The sequence below is a fragment of the Salvia hispanica genome, chromosome 2, assembly GCF_023119035.1.
Source record: "Salvia hispanica cultivar TCC Black 2014 chromosome 2, UniMelb_Shisp_WGS_1.0, whole genome shotgun sequence".
In the NCBI taxonomy this organism is placed as follows: Eukaryota; Viridiplantae; Streptophyta; class Magnoliopsida; order Lamiales; family Lamiaceae; genus Salvia; species Salvia hispanica.
The window spans coordinates 3,772,669-3,799,423 of NC_062966.1; the positions used below are offsets into that span (position 1 = coordinate 3,772,669).

Genomic DNA, 26,755 nt, shown 5'->3' on the forward strand with positions numbered 1-26,755 from the left:
TTCTCAAATATTCTTTTATCCTATAGTAGTTGTTTTCTAGATATTCATAGGTACACGTATTATACTAATCATCTACTAGTATAAATTGTGTTGTATAATAATCAAATACTCCATTTATTACGGATATGTATCAAATTATGTTTATGGTCCCTCCTTCCCAAAACCATTTATTTTAGAATTTAAGTAACTATATGAAAACACTATTTCATACTTGTTAATGAGTTCTTTTCAGTATTTTGTTTATGTGACATAACTAATCTCTATTTCTTGTTCCTAAGTAGCAGGTTGGATCCTCCATTTTCAGTCTCGTCTACAAGTAATGTCTTTTGTCAAACTCACCATGAGGTTGCAAGAAATGAAGATGATGTTGTTCATGATTTTATAATTTGTTAGAATGATGTATGAACAAGATTTGATTTTGTTAGTTTAATTATTTTGTACTTTTTGAAGTAGTTAAAAACTAGATTTTTTTAAATATTTTGGATAGAATAGATTTTTTCACGATATACGGTATGCCGTACCGCAAAACACGGTATAACGGTATATCGGAATGCCATATCGTAGTTCGGTATACCGCAAAAGTACGGTATACCGAAATGCGGTACGATAATACCGATAACACGGTATGGTAACGGTATAGAAAACTACCATACCGAATTCCGGTATACCGAAACTTACGATACGGTATCGGTATGGTTTTTGTCATACCGTAACTTTCGGTACGGTATACGGTATGACACTCACGGTACGGTATACTGTACCGAACCACCCCTAAGAACACCTACCACTTTTCCCCTTGTTGCGATCTCAGTGCCATCAACAAGTACGTTTTCAAGCACTTTTGTTAGCGAAGGCTACATACTTTCAAGACGAATTGTAGAGGCATAATGAGAGCCCCACCAAGTGTCACCTGGTCTCTTTAAAGAAGTTTCTTGATTTTTTCCTTTACCTGTTATAATTTTTCATGTTCTCCTTCATTTGAACAAGTCTATCATGTTCATTTTATCGAAGTTGTTCCGTCCTTTTGCAAAAAGATCCACATAATGTAACAAATAAGCCAAGATAACTAAAAAAACACAAACATATTGATTTGTCTGAGACACAGCTACACAAACCAATTGAAGCTAGTGGGCAAAACAATGGACATGTCAAGAAGATGAATTTTCCTTTAAAGTTAATGCTTTCAATCCATTGAATTCACCTCTCATGTTTGATGCTCCATCATATTCTTAGCCTCTCACTTTTGACAAAGATAATTCAAACTTAGCAAATACAGAATCAATAGCCTCTTTCAAACAAATTGATTTTTTCTTTAACATGAACAAGTGATAAAAATCTTTCTATTATCTCTCCTTTCTCGTTCACAAATCTTATAACAATGGTCATTTGCTCATTTGTTGAGCAATCCCGAGACTCATCAATCATGATAGAAAAGAATCAATCTCCGAGCTCTCTCAATATTTCAAGTGTAATTTCAACTACACAAGCCCTAACTACATCTCCCTGAATAGAGTGAGATGTCATTTGATTATTTCCCGGAGCATTTTTCAATATTACTTTACCAACTTCATCATGCCTCAAACCATATCATTTTAATAGCTCAAGAAAATTCCCTTGATTTAAAGAAGTAGATGACTCGTCATGTCCCCTGAAAGGCAAACTTTGATTCAAAAGAAAACGAATAACATCAACAGTTGCAGTCAAACGAATCCGGTATTCTTTTTCTTTTGTTGTAATACCTCTACAAACAACATTAAGGCACACTTTGTCTTTGATTAAAAAAAATTTACATATTCAAAAAAAATCCGTGTATTTATTAATAAAGTATAACATAAGTATTGATTTTATTCGTTGACAATATATACGCCACACATTTAAATCTAATAAAACTATTATATTTGAAATTTTAAAAGTATGTCTTTAAGTAGATACAATAAAAGTGGGAGAGAAAAAAAAATCATCCATCACAACATATGTAGTTCCCCACATTGTCAAAACAATATTATATATACAAGATTTATCTCTATATACTTAAATAGATGTATTTAATAAGCTAATTAATGTAAGGGAAGTATATACATAAAATGTAATTTCTTTAAAAATAAAATACAATGCTCAATTACTATTTAAACCTTATTATAGCATTGTCATTATGTCAAAAAATCATTTTTCTATAAATAATTAGAGATACGTGTGTTCAATGCGTCACTAATTTAAGCACGCTTTATTTTGTGTCTCGAATTTAGGGTATTTTAAAAAAATTCCAACACAAATGATTGTGTCACTAACTTTGCGTCTTTATAAGATATACTCCCTCCGCCCTATTAAATATGCAACATTTGCTCTTTGGCACGAGATTTTATGTAGTATTTTGTGAGTTAATGAAGAGGGAGTAAAGTAAGAGAGAAGAAAATGTAGAGAGAGTATTGTTTTCATTTTTTGGAAAAGTTACATTTTTAATAGGACAAACAAAAAAAGAAAACGTTTATTTTAAAAAGGACAGATGGAGTATTTGTTGCAGTGATCTAATTAGGTGAAGACTGACAACATACTTGGTGTTTGTTGGATCAATATATCCAATCGGTGTACTAGATTTGGACATCTGTCTTAGAGCATCCGCAAGAGCGGATATCCCGACAGACGTCGGACCGGCGTGCCGGTCGTCCGTGCGGGACGTCCGCTATTGCGTCGCGAGAGGCGGACGTGAGGTATCCGCGGCCGTGCGCAGACGTTCGTCGAGACCTCCGTCGTTACGTCCGCTATTGCGGTGACACGACAGAAGTCCAGGCGGACGTCCCAATTTCTGATTTTTTTTAAAACTCTATATATACGGCTCATTGCAAACTCTATATATACGATTTTTAAAAAAACTCTAACACATGTATTATCGTCGAAAATGAAGGCCCCGTTCGGCTGGCGGCAAACTATACAGATTCAAGGCATAACATGTAACTTTGTTTGAATTGTTTTTTGGTTTGGGATCGTTTTTTTTAGTGAACTATGTATTTTTAAAAAAATTAAAGATGTATGCTTTTTTTAAAAATTAAATGGTTGAATTTTTCCCGTATTCGTATCGAAATTTTAATTCCATAATTATTAATTTGTGAATTTGTGAATTTTTATGCCTTGAACGAGTATACATCTTTAATTTTTAAAAAATATACATCTTTAATTTTTAAACGATCCCAAACCAAAAAAATACATCGATGTATTTTTTAGTTAATTTTGGTTAGTTAAAATATTTAGTTAACTGACTAACCGATCGGTAACTAAGCAAATTGAACAATAAATTTGTTCGATTTTTATTCTCTTAGATCATCTCCAACCATACACCAAAATTGAGTTTTGATGTAGAAATCTTTTCTAACCATATACCAAACTCAAACTCATTTTTAGTATTTTTTGTGAACAACGCCAAATATGGTGTTTCTGCAAAAAATTTGTGAGACAAACTCAAAAATGGTGTAAATTTTGAATTTGGTGTAAATGGTTGGAATAAAACTATTTTTAGGTGTGAAATATACTCAAAAATGAGTTTGAGTTTGGTGTAAATAGTTGGAGATGGCGTTAAGGTATATTTTAAAAGGATTGGAAAAAGATTAATTTACTTAAACAAAATACCCTCGATATTATATACCGTTTTTCCAAATTTCATTCATTTCCTAAAATTTTGATGAATAACAAGAATAAAATATTGTTGTCATTATTGATACAAGCCTATTACTGGAATTTTCTAACATTAACACAACATGTGATGTTTAACACAACATGCCTATTACTTCCCTTCTCCACTTTTTGTGATCAAGATATTATTGGAATTTTTCGGCGCATGTGATGTTTAACACAGCATGTCAATTTCAAGTCTTAACTCAACTCTTGTGTCTACCAAATTTTAGTGAATTTTCTACATCTATACATACATTATTTTTGTTTTCCTAAATATGTGTTGCTACCAAAATATTTAAGCCAACATTTTTTTTTCTCTACATAGAGACCATTTTCTAGCTTTAGAGATAAAATAATGGAAACAAATGAAATTAGCTAGGGAGAATTGTAATTGTTGGCTTAGCCTCGAAAATTTATGAATTTATGATTATTGAATTATGTACTCGCCAATTAGACTATCCTATAAACATCGAAACATTTTAATATGACCCTATAAATGTATATAAATAAATTATGTTCTTGAGAATGTCTCAATCTACACATCAACTACATGTATGTGGGGAGCCAAACATAGCATCTGCATATGGATTTTAAAAATAGACATGAACGAAATAAAATGCCAAAGAGTAGCTTCTAGTTCACCCCCATATGTTGAGTTATTATTTGGCTCTACACCTTCAATTTGCCAACTTGCTATTATGTTTCATAAGAATTTATGTCGCATTAATTTAAGAGTCTTCTAGCTCTTCCCACCATTTGAAAAATACAATAATAGATGAAATTTATATTTTTGCTAGTTTTTATTGGAGTCGAACTCATGACATTAACTGCCTACATATTAAAAGGAAGAAAATAAGAAAGTGGCATATTATAATTTGGAAGAGGATAAGAAAATAAATGTTAATGGGGTGTAATTTGTATGCACAATATTTAAAATTGGTATAAGTTTAAAATTCGTACTACCACAACATTAGTAATAAGAATTTTATCATCTATTACTAGGGGTGGATAGGTAAGGTATACCTTACCGAAACCACAATACCGTATACCTTACTGTAAATGCGGTATATGAAAAAGTCATACCTTTACCTTACCAAAGTCTTCGGTATACCGAACTTCGGTATACCTTATTTTCGGTATGACAAATTTCCATACCGATACCGTACCTCATTTTCGGTATACCGCACCGAAGTTCGGTATACCTTACTTTTGCGGTATACATGACTTTCAACATCAATTAAAATAGCAAATTAGAGTTTTTAAAATATTATTTATAATTTATAATTTTAAAAATAAATTAACTATAATTTATTCATAATTATATTTATATTTCACAATAGATTTTATAATTTAAAAATATATAAAATATATTTTATATATAATTGTGTTTATATTTTTGTGGTATATACCTTAATTTACGGTATATACCGAATTTCGGTATGCAGCGGTATACCGCGGTATTTGAAAATTCATATCGTTACCTTACCGCAATCTTTCGGTAAGGTATCATACCATACTGAAAGTCACGGTATATCAAAAATTCGGTATTTTCGATATTTTTTCAGTACGATAAGCCTGGTATTTCGGTATTTCGGTATTTTTCCCCAACCCTATCTATTATCAATCTTTTATACTAGCAAAGTGATCTACAAATCAAATAAATACCTTTATTTTCACAAAACAGAAAATAAAAATCTAGTATTTCGTTGATCGTGGAGACATTGTCAGTCTTATCTAATTGAAAAAAAATATAGGAGTATAAAATAGGATTAAACTATCTAGAATTGCTTTCAATTAATCAATAATGCAGCTGTGCAAATAGGCATTGTTTTCATGGTAGGCCCATTTTCCATACATGTATCATTAGACTTTTCTTTAATTAGCTGTTCATTGAATTCAGTTAGACACTTTTGAAATACTAATTGTTTGTCACTAATAAGTTTAACTTGTAGGTATAGTCATCTTCATAAATTCCGACCATGGTTGTGCTTGGATTCATGGGTATTTTTAGCGCCAAGTTCCTAAGCCCTTTGCAGATAGCATCAAACTAGGATGCTTAAATCTAATATTCTTCAAATTCTGTCTTAGATAAAACTGAAGATGTTAAAACTGAGGTGAATGGGTTAATTATGTTAATTCCATTGTAATAATTTTCATAATTAGTACTTCAGCATTGTATTACATTTCAGATGTGGTTCTACTGCTTAGGGAGATCTTAATAACTTGTTCAGTAGTTTGTGGGGTGAAACATGTTTTTTTTGGCTGCTATTCTTAATTATGGTTAGTTTTAAAAAATTTCAAGCGTTATTAATTGCATCTCAACTTTTGTTTACAGTGATTCTCAACTATTGATTCATATAAGAGTTACAAAGCTGGCCTTTCTTCTCTTCGTCACTTAATTGAGAAGCTTCTGGAGACAAATCCCGCCACAAATATACACAAAATGAATCTTAGCATTGATCACCGCAATCGTTATCTAACCCACCTCAATTTCTTTTTTAAGCAAACTAATTACTCACTCCGTCCGATATTTATAGTCTTATTTTGATTGGACATAAATTTTTTAAAATTATTAGATTTTGTAAAGAAAGCGGAAAATGAGTTAGTGGAAAATGGACTTCACTTTTATACTACTCCCTCCGTCCTTCCTTTTTGGATGTGGAAAATTGAATTTTGTCTTGTTCTTTTCATGGTAGAAATGGCATCCGGATCGTTGCATTGCTTCTGCGAATCAAAAGATTGTTAAAGAGGCAAAGGAAAAATTTCAAGATATTCAGCAAGCTTATTCAGGTATTTGAAGCCTCCTCCTTTTTCTTGCTTTCTCTATCCTGCTTGCTACAAAATGGTAAGGCTTTGGATGATTGGAACGAATTTCGGGCAAAAGGATGAAAATTTGGGGCTGAAATCTTTATTTTTCTTCACTCGTATATTGAGAGAAAGGTGTTAATGCCGGTTTGAAATATTTTGATTAGTGATTGGTGATTTGTTGATGATTATATGCTGAGACTGTAACATGATAGCATGTGCGATGCTTGGACTCACGAGATGCTTATGTTATTAGTTCTTTCGGATGCAAACAAAAGGTTTCTGTACGACGTAGGAATCTATAACAGCGATGATGATGATGATGATGACGAAAATGTGAGTTGTAATTATGCTCCTCTTTAGTAAGATTTTGGGATGTGTCTTGGTTTTTATCCCCACTCCAGAAGGAGAGGCCTTCGCAAAATCCCTTTCAACTCGTCTTAGCTTGCCTTCTACCAATCTTGCCTGCTTTTATAACAATTTTCTTACTCAGTTTGTTGCCGTTGCTGAAGATTCCTTTAAACAGTTCATTATATCATCTTATTTAGTCATACTTAACCTCAAGAAAATGTGAATAAATTCTGGTCTTGGACATATGTCGAAAGAAATGGTTGTTTAACAGAAAAAGAAAAGGCGAAAAATGCTAATTTAGCTTCTGCATTTTCACACTTGTGTCGATTATTTCAATCTTGCAATTGAAATGAATATCTTTTCTTTCAATTGTCTTAAAAATTGATTTATCTTTTTGTATATTGATGCGGTATGGGTGATTTCTTGAGTGAAATGGCAGCAATGATGAACCAAAATAATTCAAATGTGAGTTCTTTTTACCAATCTTTGTGCATCTCTCAGCTTAGTTTATGCAATTTTCAGCGACTCCAATCTATCTTTTTGCGCCTTTTACATTGTTGGTAGTTTCCGAACAAGGCGCCAGCTCTGTTGTCAACATGTCTGCGCATTAATATGACTAAGTTGTGCTAATATATTGACTAACAGGAAAGTAGAAATGAGAGTTTTGAAGATCTGCAAGTTCTCTTTGAGGAGATATTCCAGAGTGACACTGATACCTTGGGATCTTCTCACTCATGTGTCTCGTCCAGTGAGGCATCAAGCACCTCGAACAAGAGGAACTCCTCCGGGACGAGCTTTAGAAAGTCCACCCAACTCAGGGGATTCTGCATAAGGGTATGGCATGCCTAACTATCCCTTCGTGTTTCGCATAATTACTCCCTTGTTTAGACACCGGGATTCATTTTGACAAGTATTTTCTCTTATGCAACATAGACAGGCGGAGCATCAGCAAAACACAGAGAGAGCAGCCGGAGAAAGAATGCTAAGAATGGCCGGAGGTAGCAGCAGGTGGAATGGCTGGAAGCAGATGCCGTCTCGTCGAGAGGCATGTCTGCTTCGATATCCTACAACATCAAGCTGGTATGGTTGGATCTTTTGTTATACTAAGCTCTAACATATATATGTACGAAACAAATTGAGATGCCATCAGAACTGATTTGAAGATGTGATGTGCGTTTCATATTTATTTTCTTAGCTTGTGTTTGTTTATGGACACATTTAAAGTTACTGTAATTGATGATCAAGCTCCCTTTATTTATACTGTTTGATTTGTTTCTCTTTTAATTTCTGCTTAGTTTGGTTGAAATTTCGTTCAATTTTGCCCTTTTTTCTAGGAGCGTACATTGTTAAAATCGGCTTCGAACTTACGACACAAATATTAAAATTTAAAATAAAAATAAAGAGTGATATCGAGTAAATATATTACTTCCTCCGTCCCACAAGGTTTGTCCTAATTCATGTCGGGAAATGCCAACTCAACGTCCATCCGCAACCCCATCCTTAGATATCTCCACCGCGACATGAATCAATTGATCTTTGCTCGAATAGATGGCGGAGGAGTGTCTCATACGGAGATCCATGTGATGTGGTTCCTCCCACCAAAAGGGGGTGTAACTTTGGCACCTACATCACCACTTACCTCGACCGCATCTCCAAGAAGGACAGAAGCACTATATGTGTGGGGGATTGATCACGTTGTCGAACAGGTGGGGCTCCCGACTATCAACTTTACTGTGAACATAGGAGAGATGTTCATCACTTATGAAGTGTTATTAACGATGGGGCTCATGAAGACGGATTCTAGGGCCAAGCATTTTTCTTGGAAGGAGAGTTGGATCATTTTTTCGTTCCAATCCCACACTTGACCAAAGTGATACATGGGACAATCAAGACATGTGGAAGCTCAACTCTCAAGCCCATAGATATGCCATTGAAGCAACTCTTGTTCAAGGGGAGAGATGAAAAATGAATATCCCCACTCGCATCCACGACTTTGCTCCCGAGGAGGATCCCACCTTCGACGCCATCAATGCCTATCAAGAGGGAGATGAGCATTCAAATGCTCAAGGGGGTGACCAACATCAAGAAGAAGAGGAAGAATAAGAAGGGCCACCGCCGCCTAGGTGTGCACACGGTTCAAAAACCGCCGGTTCCGGTTCGGAACCGGCGGTTCACGGTTCAATATTTTCATGAACCTGAACCGGCCCGACAGGGTCCTTGGCGGTTCCGGTTCCGGTTCAAAAAACCGCCGATTCCGGTGCCGGTTCAAAAACGTCGGTTTCCGTGAAAACCGCCGGTTCCGGGCCGGTTCGGCGGTTCGATTTTTTTTTTTCCTTCTTCTTTATTTATTATCTATGAAACTTGGTGTAGGCATAATAGGAGTCACATTTGGTGAAGGCATGAGTTTTAAGAAACATAAAGAATAGTGGATTGGAAAATTTAGTGGAATATGGGGCCAACTTTTTTATATTGATTTTATAATAAAATGTGAGTGAAGTGTGTTAGTGTAATGTGAGACCTACTTACCATTTATTATAAAAATGAAATGTGACTCTTATTATAAGACGACAAAAATGATCAAATGTGACGCTTATTGAGAAAGGAGTACTAACTACTAATAAGTGTTGCATATATTTTTTTTTTATTGTCGGTACATATAAGATATTTTGAAATTTTATGTGTAGATATAAATATGCAATATAAAGGGTGTGATCCGTTGCTAATTTGCTAACTCATCAATGCGATGTATTAAAAATGCCAATACGATAATACTGAATTATCAATATAAATTAAGTTGATATTTTAATACATTATGTTGAAATTGATATTTAAATGTCAACACATTTTATTAAAATGTCAACACAAATATGTGTTGACATTTTAATGTGGTCTTGTTGACATTTTTAATATACTACGTTGATAAGTTAGCATTTTAGTAATTTAAGAAAAGTTAGCATTTTAACGCGCTCCTGCAATATAATGTATAATAGTAATTTTCATATTTAAGATTATGCAATTTTCCATTATAGTGGTATAATGAAATAACGATTGTTTCCTAAATAATACTTCATCCGTCCCACTTAAGATGATACACATTTCCTTTTAGTTTGTCGCAATCAAGATGACACAATTCTATTTTGGTAACTTTCTCTCTCCAATTAATACACTCAACTACTTTTTTTTCTCCTTCCAATTAAGTATCCAACTCTCATTATTTCTCCATTTAATACTTCCACGCACTCTCTCTCTCCAGTTAACCACAATTTAGGCTGAAACCTTAACCGACAAATTGTAGCCCAATTACATGAAATAAAGACCAAATATACATATACTATAAGGAGCTATTCGCTTTCTTCTTTAGGTTAAGGCCAAGAATTAATTCTTGATCAGAATTAGGCGGTAGGTCCCACCAGTAGAGAATTCAATTTGTGTGTTCACTGAACAAGATTTGGCATCATGTTTTAGAAAAAAACTGCTCTTTATTTGAGGGTACTGACAAAAAAGCCCTCGCTCTTCCCTTTCAGTCTCCTCTATGCCTGAGTGTTCTTCTCTCTCCAAGTTCGATTTTTCCTCACTCTTTTCTCACACCCAAAACGATTTTTCCTTGAGTTCAAATTTCTCTATAGGCCGCTGGCCGTCCTCCTCCAGCAAGTTCGAATCTATATCTCGGACGCTGGAAAGTCCTCGTGATTGATGTGGAAGGCGACGCCTTCCCATTGATAAGGGTTTTGTAATCTGCACCGGGGATTGAAGCCACTTTGTTGAGATCAAGAACTTGATTTGAGCCTGGATCAAGCATGGACATCCTTTTTCCTCTCAGTATAACTTTCACAGTGTTATGGGTTCCCTTCTTCTCACTTTTTATTAATCAAATCAAGATCTCGGGCAATAAATTGGAGCATACAAGAGAGGAGGGAGGAAGAAAAATAAAGACCTCCGAATCTTTTTTTTTTTTCTTTTGTTTCTGGGATTGAATTTAATGGAAAGTTGTGAAAAGGCAAAGAAAGAGATGAGTGGGAAAAGAGTGATGAGAACTCTATTTTACTACTGTGTTTTTGAAAATGGAGATGTTGCAGAGAGAAAGAGAAGGGAAAATGCAGGGAGAAGGGATAAAGGTAGATCGGCGGTGGAGAGAGAAAATTGTAACGAACCACCAAAATTGAGGGTAAAATTGTAATCCTGCATCTATTTCTGGATGCACATTCCAAAGCCAGATATAAAAACCTCCAAAATCGCAATATTTGTATTCGGCCATTTCAGCAATGAATAGTGCAGGCCTAGCTATATTCTAGGGCCGTCAATAATTTAGTCTGCCACACCGAACATACGAAATTGCCCAGATTTAGGGCCATTTCTTGACATAACCGGGAAAGCGAACACACCCTAAATTTATTTTCTTGTTCCCAGGTATATATTACTGTCTTAGAGCGCCTATCTTTGCGATTTTGAAATACCACGCAAACATACAAAATGTTGTATATTGACTCTTTTTATTCGGTTTTGATCAAATTCTCATCTTCAGAAAAAAAAAAAAAAAAAAAAGAAAATGCATTTTGGTACAAATTTACAATTTTACTGTCTTATTTTATGGAATTTTAACCTGCAACATCTACACACCCAAAGGCCAAAATATGTACTTTTGGTATAATTTGTCACAGTGTGTTTCCCGTATTTCTGTAAAATAAGAGACTTACTTTTTACGTATTAATATTTCATTTTATTGTATTTTATATATTTGGAATTCCACTGTATTTTATATATTTGGAATCGATTATACGAAAAATTGTACTCCTATTTTTTTCTGAAATTTTGGGACCTCCAATAATTAGACTGAACTCAAACCTATATTGTTTTTTTCATTTAACTGAATCATCTCCTATTTATCCTTTTTTCATATTTTCATTCCTTTTATCAATAATTAATTCGTAGTCAAAGATCTTCACTAATTTCTCCAGGTTTCTGGTTTGGTTTTATGCATGATGGCCTGATGGGTAATTTTTGTTGGGAAATATCTATACTTGGAGGACATGGTGCTAATTCTTTTTGCTTAGAGGTGCTAATTCTTTTTGCCTAGAGGTGTTCGATTTGTAAAATTGTACTTCCATAATTAAATTTATAACTATTAAATTTATAACTAATTTTAGTATATTAGATTGAATCTCATGACTTAATCCTAGATGGATATTCATGTGGTAGACTTTGTAGCCTTCTTCCCTTCAATAATACTCCAACTAAGTTGAGACATAACTTTTGGACACGGAGATTAAGAAATTGTGTTAAAAAGTAGGAGAGAGGAATAAAGTAAGAAAGATAAAGAGAGAGTAAAGTAAATAGTGGAATAAAGTAAGAGTGATTGGATGTTTTGATTTTTTATAAAGAAAATGACTCAACTTAGTTGGGACATCACAAAGAAGAATACGACTCAACTTAGTTGGGACGGAGTGAGTAATACACAGGTAAAAGTGTTTATTATGATGGATTTCTTTTCATAAGATTATAGTAAAAAAAAGGTACTCTCGCCGTCCCACCATATATAACACATTTCTTTTGGCCACAAGTTTTTAGGTAGTTATGTTTAGTGGTTAAACTAATAAAAATTAAAGTATGAGTAATAAAAAAGGTGGAGAAGAGTAGGAGAAAAGATGAAGGAGATAGAGCGTTGTTTTTTTGCATAAAATGAAATGTCTCACTTATAGTGAAACGACCTAAAAAAGAATACGCCTCAATTACGGTGGGACGAAGGGAGTAGAATTTTATTTTGTTTTATATTCCCTCCAACCCAAAAAAATTAAAGACATTTAGAACGGCACGAGAATTAAAACATATTCCCTCCGTCCCACTTTAGAAATGGAACTCCTAGAGTAGGATGAAGGGAGTAATTGGTAAAACATGAGAAAGTACGATAAGGGTAGTTAAAAAGAGAGTTGGTTAAATAGTGAAACTCACAATACTATTAGTGTTTAATATTAATCCTTGTAAGATGTAAATAAATTGATGAATATGAGTAATTAGTTTGGAAGAATTTTTCAATTTTCATACATGAAAATGAAATATTTTTATAGACCAGATTAAAAAGGAAGATATTCTTAATTTTTATGGCATTCAAGTTTCACCAATGGAACACTGAGCCAATAGCTATGTCAGAACGCCTACCGGTCCATGTTTTAACATTGACAATAACTAACTCATTTGCGTTGACCAACAACGAAATTCAGACTGAGAAAATCATCATCTATAAGTGAATGAATAGCAAAACTCATGATTGTACAATTATAAAACAGGAAATAGAAAATCTTGGTGTTTCTAGCTCACAAATTTCGCAAATATACCATACTGTTCATTCCTACAAGAATCCAAACATACATAGATATTACTGGCAGTACATAAGCAGCTGATAACTCAACACAATGCACAAACTGCAAACAAAGATTTTACACATCCTAGAAAATGTTGACAACTCAACACAGGGCCGGACCCCATAGAGGCCGGAACATTCTACATTACGTATATCAAATCTCAACAGATCACTGGTAGTACATAAGCTGCTGGGCGGCAGCTATGTTCTGATAGCCACCATCGTAGATGGCCTGACTAGCGCCTGCACCCATTCCCATCGCTGCTGGCTTTAGAGCGTGCTGACCCTGATGAGGCATGAGGGCAGGGACACCACCCATCTTGCTCATGGCCATTTGCCGCTCATATGCTAACAGGTCTGCAGCAGATAAGCCGTGCAGCGGTGCAGGTACAGGTGGAAGGAGTGGGTTTGAGCTAGTTCCAGGCGGTGTTGGTTTGTTACCCCATGAACACTGAAAATGGAAAAAAAGCTTGAACAAAGAGTGACAAGATAATAAAAATTTGAAATATATATTGTTCCTGACATGACATTTTGGACATAAGTGTAACACTAGGGAGAATGACCATTATCCATGAAAAATAGACTAGTTTTACTATTTTGGGCCGTTACCCAAAATTAGAAAAAATCTAAATATGGAAAGTTTTTACTAATTACACACTAATAATAATGTGGACCCCACAATCCACTAACACTACTTCCACTACCTTTTCCCTCTTAATTTTTACAATCTATCTCTTACTTACCAATTGCACATTAATACTCGTGTCATATACAAGTTTGTCTATTTTTTGGGCCCGTGTATCCAACAACCCAGGGGTGTCCCTAACAAACACTATATACTGCAGAACTGTTAGAAATAATATTTAGTTCAACTATTTTTGTTGTGGCCTTAACAGAGGAAGACCTCTTAGTCATAGAATTAATCATTTATTTTATTTATCTTTGTTTATTTCCTATCTCTGTTTTCTGCTATCTTTCCACTCTTTCTTATTTTCCATCAGCTTCTTCATTGTTATCATGTGAACTGTGCAATATGGTTCGTATGCTGAGATGTTAATGAATGCTTATGTTACACCCACCTATTACTCTGTATCATTCTCCATAAAAACAAGTAGGGACAAAACAAACCTTAATTTGTTTGCCACAAAGATATGACTGAGCATTTCCCAATTGAATGGCGACAGAAGCCTCTGCATGGGTGCTGTACCTCACAAAGCCAAATCCTTTATCACGTTGCACCCTAACTTCTTCAATTGATCCCACACCAAGTGCATGGAAGTGGCGGTGGAGGTCAACCTGGCTTACCTGGCAAAATAAAACCAAGGAAAATAAATTTTGTGACACCAAGTTCTGGTCAACTAGTCAACATGTTAGATGCATTCAAAGTTGATTTTTCAACTAATCAACTATTCAAATCAAGTTATCATTGCAGAAACCTATAAAGAATCACACGCTTATCCATGTAATGACTTGTTGCATCCTCCTCTATATAATTTGTTTAGACCATCAAAGAGCTCCATATCCAAGCATTCCGACATAAAGTATATTCCGATATCATATCACAGGAGACAATCTAAATAAGGGGAGTGGGGAGAGAAGCAAGCAAAAGAGGACTTACTTCTGGAGCAAGATTACCGACATACACAGTGGTGTATTGAGGGTTATTCTCGGGGGCATCAGTGCTTGCTGCCTCCTTAACCTCCTCTGTAAAAGCAGAAGTATGCATCAGCTATGGTCAGACCAATATGTAGTCATCACCTAGTGATTACAGCTCGTAGACATGAAAGGAAGGCGATAAAGAAACTGGTATCTAGTTGTTTCTAATGGAAAACCAACAAACAGCACCCTCATGCAACGACTCAAACAGTACCCAGATATAAATCAACATTTATTCATTCAACGACCTGTAATTACTAGCTTCAGAGTTCAGAGTCAGTAGAATCTTCTAGTTTCTTGCAACAACTAAAACTTATAGTTCCCTAACATACTCACCAGAAGAGCCGTTTGTTAGTTCCACAACACTTTTAGCATCCGAATTCTGCTTTTCATCAGTGGTACCAGCACCCTTTGTGGCCCAGTTACAGCGTATCTGCCTGCTACCGAGCCATTTTCCTGCAAAGTTTCATATAAAGCAACCTTAAGATCTCTGTTAATTGAAATACAGTGTTTATTAAGGAATTAGCCCAAACCATTCCCACCAGTTAAATCATTTATCGCGCTTTGAGCTTCCTGGAAAAAAAAAAGAAAAAAAAAAACATACTCAAAATTTCTGTATAATGTAAAACTATGAACAAAAGATCAGATATCACATAAAGATTTACCTGCTGGTTGCGGAAGGAGACAAATCCAAACCCCCTAGAACGGCCAGTCTTTTGGTCCCACATAACCCTTGCATCACTAGTATAAAAAGAGATAGTTAACACCTCTTAGAACTAACGAGCACATGAAAATAATAAAAGCATCACTATGACAAACAAGAGTAAAAGAAATTAAATGGAGAGGGCGAGAGATGCTTACGAACAACTAGAATAAACAGAAAAGCATGCATACAACATGGCATCAGTAACCTCAGAGCTGAGATCACCAACAAAAATGTTGTAGTGGCCTGCAATCAGATTCAAACTTTCATGAGACACTCAAAGAACATACAAACTATAAGCTAATTTAGCGGATGCACATGTATAAAAACATCAAAGAAGATGCGCACTTGATGTGTCTTCCCTCTGACCACTAGCATATGCCCAGTTAACTTTGATAGGCTGCCCAAACCTGAAATTCACAAAAAGGTAATATTACTGTTAACAGCACAGCACTTAGAGATTAAATCTTCACTCTTCAGTAATTACTACTCACAAGTGCCTTCCATTAAGAGTCATTATTGCAAGTGAAGCACATCTGCGATCAAAGTAATGAATGAACCCATAGGATGACTGCACAATAACATCAAAGCAAACATCGTTAATATAATCCTAAAGTTAGATGTACGTGAATAACCAGAATGTTTTATTTGAGAGCACTGACACCTTTTCTTTTCTAACGAGCTTGCAGCTCTCAACCGGACCAGTACTTGCAAAAACTTCTTGAAGAAGTGGTTCTGTCACCTGTATATGAATGTTCCCAACATACCTGCATTTTCTCAAAAAATAAAAAACCTGGAAGTTTAAAAAGAAAAGAAAACAAAGAAAAATAAAGGAATTTATAAGAATCTTCCCAAGAATGACAAAATGATACTCCCTCCGTCCCACGTTACTTGAGTCATTTCTTTTTTGCACTCATTTTGGGAAAACGATAATAAATAGTTAAAGTGGATAGAGAATTAAGTAAGAGAGAAAATAATGCAGAAGAGATATTTCTCTCTTACTTCACTCTCTCTCCACTTTAACTACTTATTATAATTTTTCCAAAATGAGTGCAAAAAATAAATGACTCAAGTAACATGGGACAAAGGGAGTATCACATTTACGAGTAAGATAGTATATATATGTGCAGATGCCATAGTATTCCGAAGTAGATGATCTACAGAAGGAGGTCATATAAGACTATCAGCACCAAATAGATTCTATTATTAGAAATATATATAGAGAGAGTGAGGCATGTGAATTTAGTTTTGGAGCAATAACTCAGTTATATCATTAAATGTTACTCAAAAGGTTAAACAAAACAAAATAAGAAATCCAAAAATAAACACTTACACACTGCGGCATGTGGTTGGATCAAACCCGGGAGGCAGATTTCCACTAGGAATTGGCTCAATCTGCAAATGCAGAGGTGGAAATGAATTAAACTGAAAAGGAAAAGTAATTTCCAAACCATTGGCCAGAATGCAAATTACCCAAGGGACAAAAAAGGAAAAGATAAATACACCACAGGTGAAGGATTTGGAAGGTAAAGAATACATGCAGGAATGAGAAGCAAATACATTCAATATCCATCAGCTTTACACATTTAAAATGCAAGGAAACAACTGAAACTCCACCACATTTGCTTCACATATCAAATAGTACCACTTACTTTCTGAAATAGTGAGAGGCACAAAAAAAACAGGCACCAATAGTAAATCTTTTTAGCTTCCATCCGAAAATTTGCTCTCAGCTCTTCTGCCATTAATAAAATCATGTAAAGGTTGATGAACTTAAACTAACTACGTATTTATCCTTTCTGAGGGAGCCAACTGATTGCAGTGTTGCAAACTATGCTTACCTAGCAATACAGTCTGCTTCCCCTTTCTTTCTCTTTACATGTGGTGATATTATATTTACCTAAACAAAATGATTTTCTTCATGAAACAGGTAACTTCTTCTGGTGATGGACTGGTCTTTCACATTAACTACTAACTAGACATCTAGTAGAAAAGCATATTCTCGAATGAAAATTTCCTTATCTTTCTACTTAGAGTCACAACTCTTTTCAGAATGGATTTTCCTATGTATGAGAACTTACTAGGAGTATTCTAAGGTAATTGATTTTGTAATGCAGTTTCCAATGGCTCCAAATTAGTTTATCAAAAGGAAAAATATGTCATTCGATGATCTACAGTTTCCTCCACCAAAATCTAATCGCACTCATATACAGCCAGCAATTTAACAAACAAACAACGACAAAATAGAACTAAAAACCAGCCATTCAAATTTAAATTTCGGAAAATCACATCAATGACCAAGCAAACAAAAACTTAAGTCTGCAACACAACAAAAGCATGAAGAAAACTAGCCAATAAAAGCAACCAATACGTAAAAAAAATATCAGTGAACCAACAAGCAAACAAAATCACCTAGATCAACACCCGAAGCATTCAAAAATGCACAAAAAATCTAGAAAAATATCAATTAACTGCAAAAACAGGAGCTAAACAGCTAAAAATAAATAAAAACCTGCGGAGCAGCTAAGAGGCCTGGATGGTAGAGCGACTGCTGCTGAAGAAGCGCTTGCTGCATCAACGCCTGATGCTGCTGTTGCTTAAATCTCTGATTCAGCATTTTTTGCTTGATTTGCAGCTAAAAATCGATCAATCGAATGATCGAAACGGAAATATTATCGGATTAGGGCTCGTTGAGCGAGGGAAATGAGGAAAGGGAAATGATGTGGAAAAAAAAGAAAGAAAAACAAAAATGAGGAAAAAAAAGACAAAAAGAAAACGCCTTGCTCAAAGAGGAGAAATTATTTTGCTTCTCAACAAATTTATACCCCAAGTATTTCGACTGGGTCCCACTTGACGCGTTGCAAAATATTCATGTTTTTCTTGTTTTTCTTTTTTATTTAGAAAGAAATGGAATTTAGAAGTGGTTGATTTATATAGTAAATTAGAAAAAGAAAGAGTGAGCTATATTTAATTGGAAAAAGAAAGGAGTGGTTGAGTGTATTAATTGAATAGATAAAGTTATTAAAATAATGTGTCATCTTGATTGAGAAAAACTGAAAACGAAAGTGCGTCATCTTAGTTGGGACGGAGGGAGTAGTACGCAGTATAAGTTTATACTATTAAAACTACTCACTATGTCCATGATTAAGTGTCCCAAAGTGCTCTAGTGGCAATTCACTCACACTATCTTTCTTGTGGGCTGGGTTCGAACCCCAAAAGGATCAAGTATTCAATATTTTTTTCTTTTTCATTACTTTCTTATATATATTAAACATTTGTAATTATTTTCGTACAAACTCGCACCCCCAAATCAAAAACTCTGGATACGACACTGGTCGTAGGAGTATTTCTTTTTGGATATTCCAACAAAGTTGGTTCTTTTATTTTTTTTGACAAAAAGAACAACATGACCTACTGAAAAGCACAACATTCAGTCACTCTCTAGTATTTATTTTTCCTACTTTAATCCTCTCTCTTACTTTTCAACACAATTTTTTAATTTTTATGACCAAAAATTTTGCATCAACATAGTTGGGACGAATGGAGTATGAATTTAAAATAAAATGTGATTGAGATAAATTTGAAGTTAGTGAAGTTTACTGAACATAGTAAAAAGTAAAAAGTAAATGGGACATTTAATTACGAACCGACGAAAAAGGAAACTGAGGAAGTAATAATAATAATAACAATAACAATAATAATATTTAAAATTTAACTATTTTTAAGTAGACTCATAGTCCCAAGTTAAATGCATCATAAATTACACCATAAATCAGCATTCCACTTCGAGTAAAGCTAAAACAATTTAATATTATTAGCAAACAATTAATACCGATAACATTTTCAACCATGATTTTTCGATTAATGTTTTGAAAAATGAAGCGTAAATTGATAGGAAAACTTACTAGATTATGCATGGTTCCACAGCTCGAACCATCGAACCAGTTTAACCAAGCATTTCGATATTTTATTGGGATATTGATTTTTAAAATTATAAGTTTTGATCATTATGCTACTCCCTCTGTCCTGAAAATTTGTCACATATTTCCTTTTTTGTTCGTCTCTAAAAATTTATCACATTTCATTATTACCATTTTTGGTATTGGACCTCACATTCCACTAACTCATTCCAACTCACATTTTATTTTAAAATTAATATATAAAAGTAGGACCTGCATGCCACCAACTTTTTGAACTCACTTTCTTTTACATTTCTTAAAATCTGTGCCGGGTCAAATAGTGTCAGATTTTAAAGGACGGAGGGAGTCAAACTTTAAACTTAATCTTAAATATTTTCCAAAATGTAAAGTTTGTGATATTTAAGACCAATTTTAAAGTTTATGTGAAAAACTAAAATTTTGTCAAGGTTCATAATTTTAAGGACCAATATCTCTATTTAATACACCATATAAAAACTTTTAAAGTTCATAATATGCTATCAAATTTTTGGAATATACTCCATTCATTCAAAAAAAAATAAATAGACAAACTTATAAATAACATGAGATTTAATGTGTAATTGGTAAAATAAGAGAAAAATGAGGAAAAAGTATGAAAAAAATATAGAGAAATTAAAGATAGTGAAAATAGTACTAGTTGATTGTGGTCATTTTTTATTTTTAGAATTTAAATTATGCAATTTAAAATATTTAATAGTTTTTAAATTATGCAATTTAAAATTTTTGAGATTTAAATTATGTAAGTCTTAATTTTTTATGAATTCTTAATGTCATTTTTGGGTTTTTTAATAAAATTTTACTATTAATGAAATGTTTTTATTAATTGTGTTTTTAAATTGAAGAATATAGTGAGAGTTAAGAATAGTTAAAGGAATGAATGAATTGTTAAAAAGTTAAGAAATTAAATTAAAAAAATAGATAAAAAATGGTGTTGGATCATAAGACCATCTCCAACCGTATACCAAAACTCATTTTTGGTGTGGATAATTTCTCTAACCATACACCAAACTCAAACCCATTTTTGGATTTTTCAATGGAATAACACCAAATATGGTGTTTACTCAAAATTTTGTTAAAGAAATACTCAAAAATGGTGTAAACTTAAAGATGGTGTAAATGGTTGGAGTAAAACTACTTTTTGGTGTGACATATACTCAAAAATATTGGACATTATTTATCATTATATATTCAAGAATACATAATTGAATATAAATAAAGCAAGATCTTCGAACATCATGTATTTCACGTAAAACCATAAACATAATAGGATCGAAATATACCTTGACGATCCATAGCGGAAGCGATTGGGGAAGACGGAGAGAACTTCCTCGGACTTTCTTTGGCGTAGTAGCGCAGCTCCAACTCCAAGGATTTGTTTCTCTCTCTTTCCCTCGTTTATGTGTTCTCTTAATGTGTGTGATTTGATGGGATCACCACACTTGTATATATAGGCAGAGAGAGGACAAACCCTAATTATAAAACATTAAAGCCCTTTCCATCAAAGTGACTATTTAATTAAGACGTTTCTTTTTGACCAAGTAATACCAAAATCAAATTACATTATTCCATAATCAACTAATAATTGATCACGATTTGATTTTGTTAGGAATAGCATATCAATTAATATATGCACACGCTTCTTTCCTAAATGGTCAATGGAATGAAATATTCATTCCCATAAAAGCACATAATATACTTTTGCCATTAAGGCAATCAACAGCATATATATATATAAAAGGGTCTTGTTAGGTTGAGATTTATCAACCTAATTGAGAATTGAGATGCAATCTCAGTCACTCATCCAAAATATTTGTGAAATGTCAACAGCATGTAGTTTATGTCAACAGAGGGGCATAATTGTAATTTTATTAATTTTTTTATTTATTTTTTTAAATTTTTTTTTAAAATTTTTTAAAATTTTTTTTAAAATTTTTTTTCGTTTTTTTTTTAAATTTTTTTTTCAACTACATATACAATTCATCAACTACACATCAAATGTCAACAACTTTATTCAATAAATACTATTTGACATGAATTGTACATGTAGTTGGCATTATATTGTGTAGTTAACATGAATTGTATATGTAGTTGACATGGATTGTATACATGATTGACATTATATGTGTGTAGTTGACATGAATTGTGTGTGGTTGACATGGATTGTACACATAGTTGATATTATATGTGTGTAGTTGACATGAATTGTATATGTAGTTGAAAAATAAAAATAAAAAAATTAAAAAAAAATTAAAAAAAAATAGAAAAAAAAAAAAAAAAAATTCTAAAAAAAATTAATAAAAAATTAATAAAAAATTAAAATTTAAAATTAAAATAAATATTTATTGAATAAAATTTACTATGATATTACCATTCTGCCCTTTCATAATTAATTAATCTAAAGATATTTTCCATGTGGAAAAATCTGGACCACTTATTTAATAAAAATGAGTGGCTGATATTGCATCTCATTTCTCAATTAGCATAAAAAATCTCAATTGATCACAATCCTATATATAAATATATACAATAATGATTAATTAGAAAACGTCCCACTTAAATCATTAAATCAATATATTCAATTGATTACTAATTTAGAGAAAAATGTGTCTTATGCCAAATTAATGTATTATATTAAAAATCCAATTCTATTTAAGATTCTATCACATGTCACATATGTGAGACATAAAACTTACAAAAAATGGATTTGAGTTTGACGTAAATGATTGGAGATGACCTAAATAACGCACTGCATTCCTTAAAAAATGCTATAGGAGATGCTCTTAGAATTACATTTTCTATCAATTCACAACCTTAAAAAAGGAAAATAATTACTTTACCAAGCTTCTCCACTTACTCCAACAATTTCATTAAAAACACATTTTATGTTTATATATATGATTAAATTTCATTTGAATTCATTACAGTAGAATAATTCCTTAAAGCCTATATTGCTTGGGTTATCAACTTTTACTTAACTCTAGTACACGCATACAACTCTAGTACCCTTCAATAAGGATAAAGTTATAAAAATCTGTCAATCGATGCGAGATAGATTATACAACAAGTCACAACAACCCTAATATCTAAGGTTTCATGAGATTACAATTTGAGGTCAAACTGTCCATCCCCCTTTCCCTTTGAAGAAGAGCTTGGCTCTTCTTGAACTTGATGATAAGGCCCCCTAACCGCGGACCTTCAAGAAGCAAATTATCGCATATATGAGCATTCCTAATCATTTACATCAAATTCAAATTCATTTTAGATTATTATTACATAAGATAGTAAATATACTCCAACCATTTACACTAAACTCAAATTTAAAATATTTCTTTTTTATCCACTCCCTTTTTATATTCACAAAATCTAAAAAAATGATTTGGGTATATGCTACTATAGTGTAAACTAAAATAGATTTATTTGTCAAAATCCCAAATTGGGATGGGTTTTGATCGAGGTACTGTTACTCTATTTTGGATTTCAGAGAACCAGTTGAGATGGTCTAAAAATGTAATTAATGTGACTTAGCATGGAATGGCACGAAAAAAATATAAATACACGATACCTATCTTTCCTCTTCTCAAGAAATCGATGAAGTGATGATCTTCTTGCAATTGGGAGATCTGCAACACAACAGAATCAGCATGTACAATCTTACATAAAAAAATTTAGAAACAAATTCAATGATTAAAACTCAGTTACCTGAACCACTAGTCTCATCAGGGCAGTTCATTTTCTCCTTAGAGGCTTTTGAGGAAATGCCAACGGCCTTGTGGCGGTGGCTAGTACCGGCCTGATGAGGCCGTGGAGGCGGGCCGTCTCGTGAACTAGAGACGAGCCCACTAGTGTCGACGGTCGACAGAATGCCGCAGGATATTTGGGGGCTCTCTTTCTTGGCAAATGCCACGAGCTCTTCAACCTTGTTGGATGGATAATCATCAAACACCAACACTCTACCTGAGTAGAATATTGTCAACTGGGATGGCTGTTTGCAGCAGCTGTGATAAATTCATCAAAAACCAAACTTAATTGCTATCAATTTTATTCTTGACTCTCAAAACTAAAAAAAAAAGAAAAAACTATTCCCTCCGTCCCACTTAAGATGTCCACATTCTTGAGTGACACGAGATTTTAAATGGATTAAATTGAGTAAAAAAGTAGTTGAATATTTTAATGATAAAATAGGAGATAGAAATTTATTTTCAAATACAGAAAGTGGACATATTGAGTGAGACAAACTAAAAATAAAAGGTGAATATTTTGTGTAAATCAATTTAAGGACATCAAGGCAATAAAAAGTGGTACTACTACTATGTTTTCTATATAGTAGTACTAGACTACTAGTAGTATTTAAAATGTAAAAGTACCGACTTTGTTTTAGTACAGATCTAAAAGAAGCAAATACACATGTAACATAATCGGCCTTAAATATCCACCCTCACAATAAAATTCAATCAAATAAAAATCGATTCATAACATATATCGAAGTGATAAAATATGATCATACGAAATAGCAGATCTAATAAAATATGAGAAAAATAGAAGATCCAAATCGATAGTAAAGTTTTTTTAAAAAAAACCTGGTAGTTGCATCAATGGACGAAATCGGAGCCACTAGAGGCTGTTGTTCTATTAAAGATGGAGTTATGAGAGGCTTCGCTGCAAAAAATTACACCTTAATTAAGCAAAGAGCATGAAATTGTTAACAATTTATAGCCATCCATGAAAAACCAAGCAATTAATAAACCAAGAAAAAGTTTACTCTAAAAACAAGCACAAGTATTATATACCTATGTGTTGAAGGCTCTCCACTTTTCCAGCGATTTCTATATTCAAATCTCTGAGGCATCCTTTTTCCTTAATAAAACGACTTAAGAGATTACACGTCTGCATAAAATTGGATCTCCTGCTTGAACTAAACATTTCTAGAGAGAGAGAAGCTCAATTTTTTGATCACCCTTTTCTTTTCTGTAAAAGAAAGATGTTAGAAGCAATCTGTAAAGAAAGAAAAGGGTTAGGAGAGGAGAACTATTGATCAAAGGTTATCAAATGGCTGTGTCGAAAATGACTGTTATTTTAATGATTATAATAATATAATAAGCACGTGTAAATTGCCACAAGAGATATTTTAAATGATAGAGAAACAGATATTTTAAATCATTGTGAAAGAGAGATAAGTATAAACCGTGCCGGATCCAGGATTAGAAAATGGAGGAGGCGGAATAAAATAATAAAATATTAAATATAATATTTCAATATGCTTTTTTTAGCAAAATGAAAGTCTATTACAATTCAAGTAACTCTAACATCTGTTAACCAAGACAACTGGTTTCTACGGGTATCCATATCTTGAAAATGTTTAAAGATTCTTTCAGTAGAAACACTAGCAAAGATGGATCTTTCATTGTATACTATCAAACTATCATTCAACCACTCATCTCTCATCCTATTCCGCAAGTCAGTCTTGACAAATTTCATTGCTGAAAATACTCTTTCAACAGATGCAGTCGCTACGGGCAAGATCAATACCAACTCAATCAGACAATAAACCAATGAAAAAACTTTATCTTTCTTGATTCCAACAATCTTCTTAGATAGGCTAACCAAATCTTCAATAGCATTCAATTGTACATCTCTTCTCACAACATCAACAAAAGTTTCACGTTGTTTAAACAATTCAGTATGTTGAGTCGATGTGAAGTCTTTGGGTAAAGAGTAGCAAGATGAACAAACTTATCAATATTAAAAGCAGCGAAATCATTTTTTGGATTGAGGCATGCCATACAACTTAGCAAGTCTGTGGATGTTAATTCAATTGAGCTTGGGGCAATAATGGTTATTATTTTCGGTCAATGGGGCGACGTCGGAGGCAACGGAGGGGGCGGATATGGAAAATATACATCCGGGATAAGGGAAAATTAGTCGTATGGTGGGGGCGACCGCCCCCACCTGCCCCCACCTGGATCCGCCACTGAGTATAAAGGAAAGAGGACATATCAACTCCAGTTCTCCACTATATGAAATTCATATTCCATTGCAATTCGAGGGTAATTTAGTAATATAACTCGGATCGGCGTAACGTCAAATTGTCGGGCCCACGCCAAGAAATGTTTAGAGCATGGTTATCTAGTGGAATATATTTTATTTATTTAATTTTTTCTCAACAAATTTAATTTTTATTAAACATTATATTAAACATAAAATTAAAATAACTTATTGAAAGCGATAAAATACATAGTTTTTCGCCGAATCTACTATTTGTTGCCATTGCACGTCAATGCTCGAATTGTATCTTCTCGTGCAATGATGGCGGCGCACCTCGGCGTGGGGGGTTGCTTGCAGTTAAGCTTTCGCGTGTCGAACCAATTTGTCATAGTCGATTCTTCATCTTCAACTATCATGTTATGCATGATAATACACACATAAATAATGTTGGCTAGATTATTTACGTACCACACCCGGGGACTTGACAACGTTGAATCGTGCTCGAAGAACCCTGAACGCTCGTTCAAACATATCTATAGTTCTCTCGGCTACATAGAAAGACTCTTCAAACATATCTGCAGTAGTCCGTAAACGAGTTGACGTATTGCGGATGTGAATTTATGGGCCAACAGCATTGGTAGTTTGCTTCAAATACGGTAGTTTGCTTCAAATACGAGTAACGAGCTACAACTCGGTTGACGACACACAGGAATAAAGGCTTCCGCATCTGGAACCGCTAGCGAAACATCTGATCACTCCATCGATGATCTCTGGAGAAATAATCAGTGAACATCCGCAAACTAGCGTCTTCATGGTCACAGTGGATATACATCTGAGTCTATGGTACGCTTTGTTCGTTCCAAGCTTAAATTGCAGCTTGGTTGCGAGCAACCTTATTGTTTATTTCCCTTTGGATTGCATGAATCACCTCGGTCAACAATCTAGCAATGTTGTCGCGGATGGCTCTCTCATCAGATCGAGGGGGCATTTTGACGATGTATTGGGTGATTTGATTTGAGAGGGATAAAAATGAAATAGAATAGAAATGAAAATGTTGTAGAATGGTACGGTTTTATAGGGAAATTTTCGAATTAAAAAAATGAGTTGGGATCGGGCCCGAGCGCCCGCAAACAGGCACGGTCCGTGCGCTCGCAACGCCGGGACGGACCACAACTGGGCGCGGCCTCAGCCCTCTCCACCAGCCCTGGGCGTGTCCCAGGCCCGTCCTCCCCCACCTCCAATGCCTGTAGGCCTGAGCCGGACCCCAAGTGCGGTCAA

The 26,755-nt window shown here is 34.0% G+C and overlaps 3 protein-coding genes across 3 annotated transcripts; 1 reads left to right on the top strand and 2 right to left on the bottom strand.

The window, feature by feature from the left end:
- The first annotated feature begins 6,367 nt into the window (after positions 1 to 6,367).
- Positions 6,368 to 8,106, top strand: LOC125208660. Its single transcript, XM_048108313.1, has 4 exons — positions 6,368 to 6,456; positions 7,262 to 7,287; positions 7,468 to 7,656; positions 7,760 to 8,106. The coding sequence occupies exons 2-4, from the start codon at positions 7,264 to 7,266 to the stop codon at positions 7,934 to 7,936; spliced, it is 390 nt and encodes a 129-aa protein (XP_047964270.1). The 5' UTR covers positions 6,368 to 6,456; positions 7,262 to 7,263; the 3' UTR covers positions 7,937 to 8,106.
- Positions 8,107 to 13,137: 5,031 nt separating this feature from the next.
- On the bottom strand, positions 13,138 to 18,312 carry LOC125206490 (oligouridylate-binding protein 1B-like). The gene is made up of 12 exons (XM_048105741.1): positions 18,049 to 18,312; positions 16,870 to 16,931; positions 16,201 to 16,303; positions 16,031 to 16,107; positions 15,885 to 15,946; positions 15,695 to 15,782; positions 15,499 to 15,574; positions 15,376 to 15,406; positions 15,170 to 15,289; positions 14,796 to 14,881; positions 14,306 to 14,482; positions 13,138 to 13,628 (listed from the first exon to the last, which is right to left on the bottom strand). The coding sequence occupies exons 1-12, from the start codon at positions 18,151 to 18,153 to the stop codon at positions 13,347 to 13,349; spliced, it is 1,269 nt and encodes a 422-aa protein (XP_047961698.1). The 5' UTR covers positions 18,154 to 18,312; the 3' UTR covers positions 13,138 to 13,346.
- A 4,195-nt stretch (positions 18,313 to 22,507) lies between these two features.
- Positions 22,508 to 24,534, bottom strand: LOC125207737 (jasmonate ZIM domain-containing protein 1-like). The gene is made up of 5 exons (XM_048107204.1): positions 24,283 to 24,534; positions 24,073 to 24,151; positions 23,195 to 23,490; positions 23,058 to 23,115; positions 22,508 to 22,688 (listed from the first exon to the last, which is right to left on the bottom strand). Exons 1-5 carry the CDS (start codon positions 24,413 to 24,415, stop codon positions 22,595 to 22,597), a joined length of 660 nt encoding a protein of 219 aa, XP_047963161.1. The 5' UTR covers positions 24,416 to 24,534; the 3' UTR covers positions 22,508 to 22,594.
- Positions 24,535 to 26,755: the final 2,221 nt, after the last annotated feature.

Bases quoted from the DNA above. Each gene is read 5' to 3' on its own strand.
- LOC125208660 (XM_048108313.1), top strand. From the start codon at position 7,264: ATGATGAACCAAAATAATTCAAAT. The intron at 7,288-7,467 runs GTGAGTTCTTTT...ATTGACTAACAG, and splicing joins TGAACCAAAATAATTCAAAT to GAAAGTAGAAATGAGAGTTT. The intron at 7,657-7,759 runs GTATGGCATGCC...CAACATAGACAG, and splicing joins TCAGGGGATTCTGCATAAGG to GCGGAGCATCAGCAAAACAC.
- LOC125206490 (XM_048105741.1), bottom strand. From the start codon at position 18,153: ATGCTGAATCAGAGATTTAAGCAACAGCAGCATCAGGCGTTGATGCAG. The intron at 16,932-18,048 runs GTTTTTATTTAT...CTGCATTTGCAG, and splicing joins GCCTCTTAGCTGCTCCGCAG to ATTGAGCCAATTCCTAGTGG. The intron at 14,882-15,169 runs GTGAGTATGTTA...CTGCTTTTACAG, and splicing joins ACTAACAAACGGCTCTTCTG to AGGAGGTTAAGGAGGCAGCA.
- LOC125207737 (XM_048107204.1), bottom strand. From the start codon at position 24,415: ATGTTTAGTTCAAGCAGGAGATCCAATTTTATGCAGACGTGTAATCTC. The intron at 23,491-24,072 runs GTTTTTTTTAAA...AATTTATCACAG, and splicing joins TCCATTGATGCAACTACCAG to CTGCTGCAAACAGCCATCCC. The intron at 22,689-23,057 runs GTATCGTGTATT...TGCTTCTTGAAG, and splicing joins CTTGAGAAGAGGAAAGATAG to GTCCGCGGTTAGGGGGCCTT.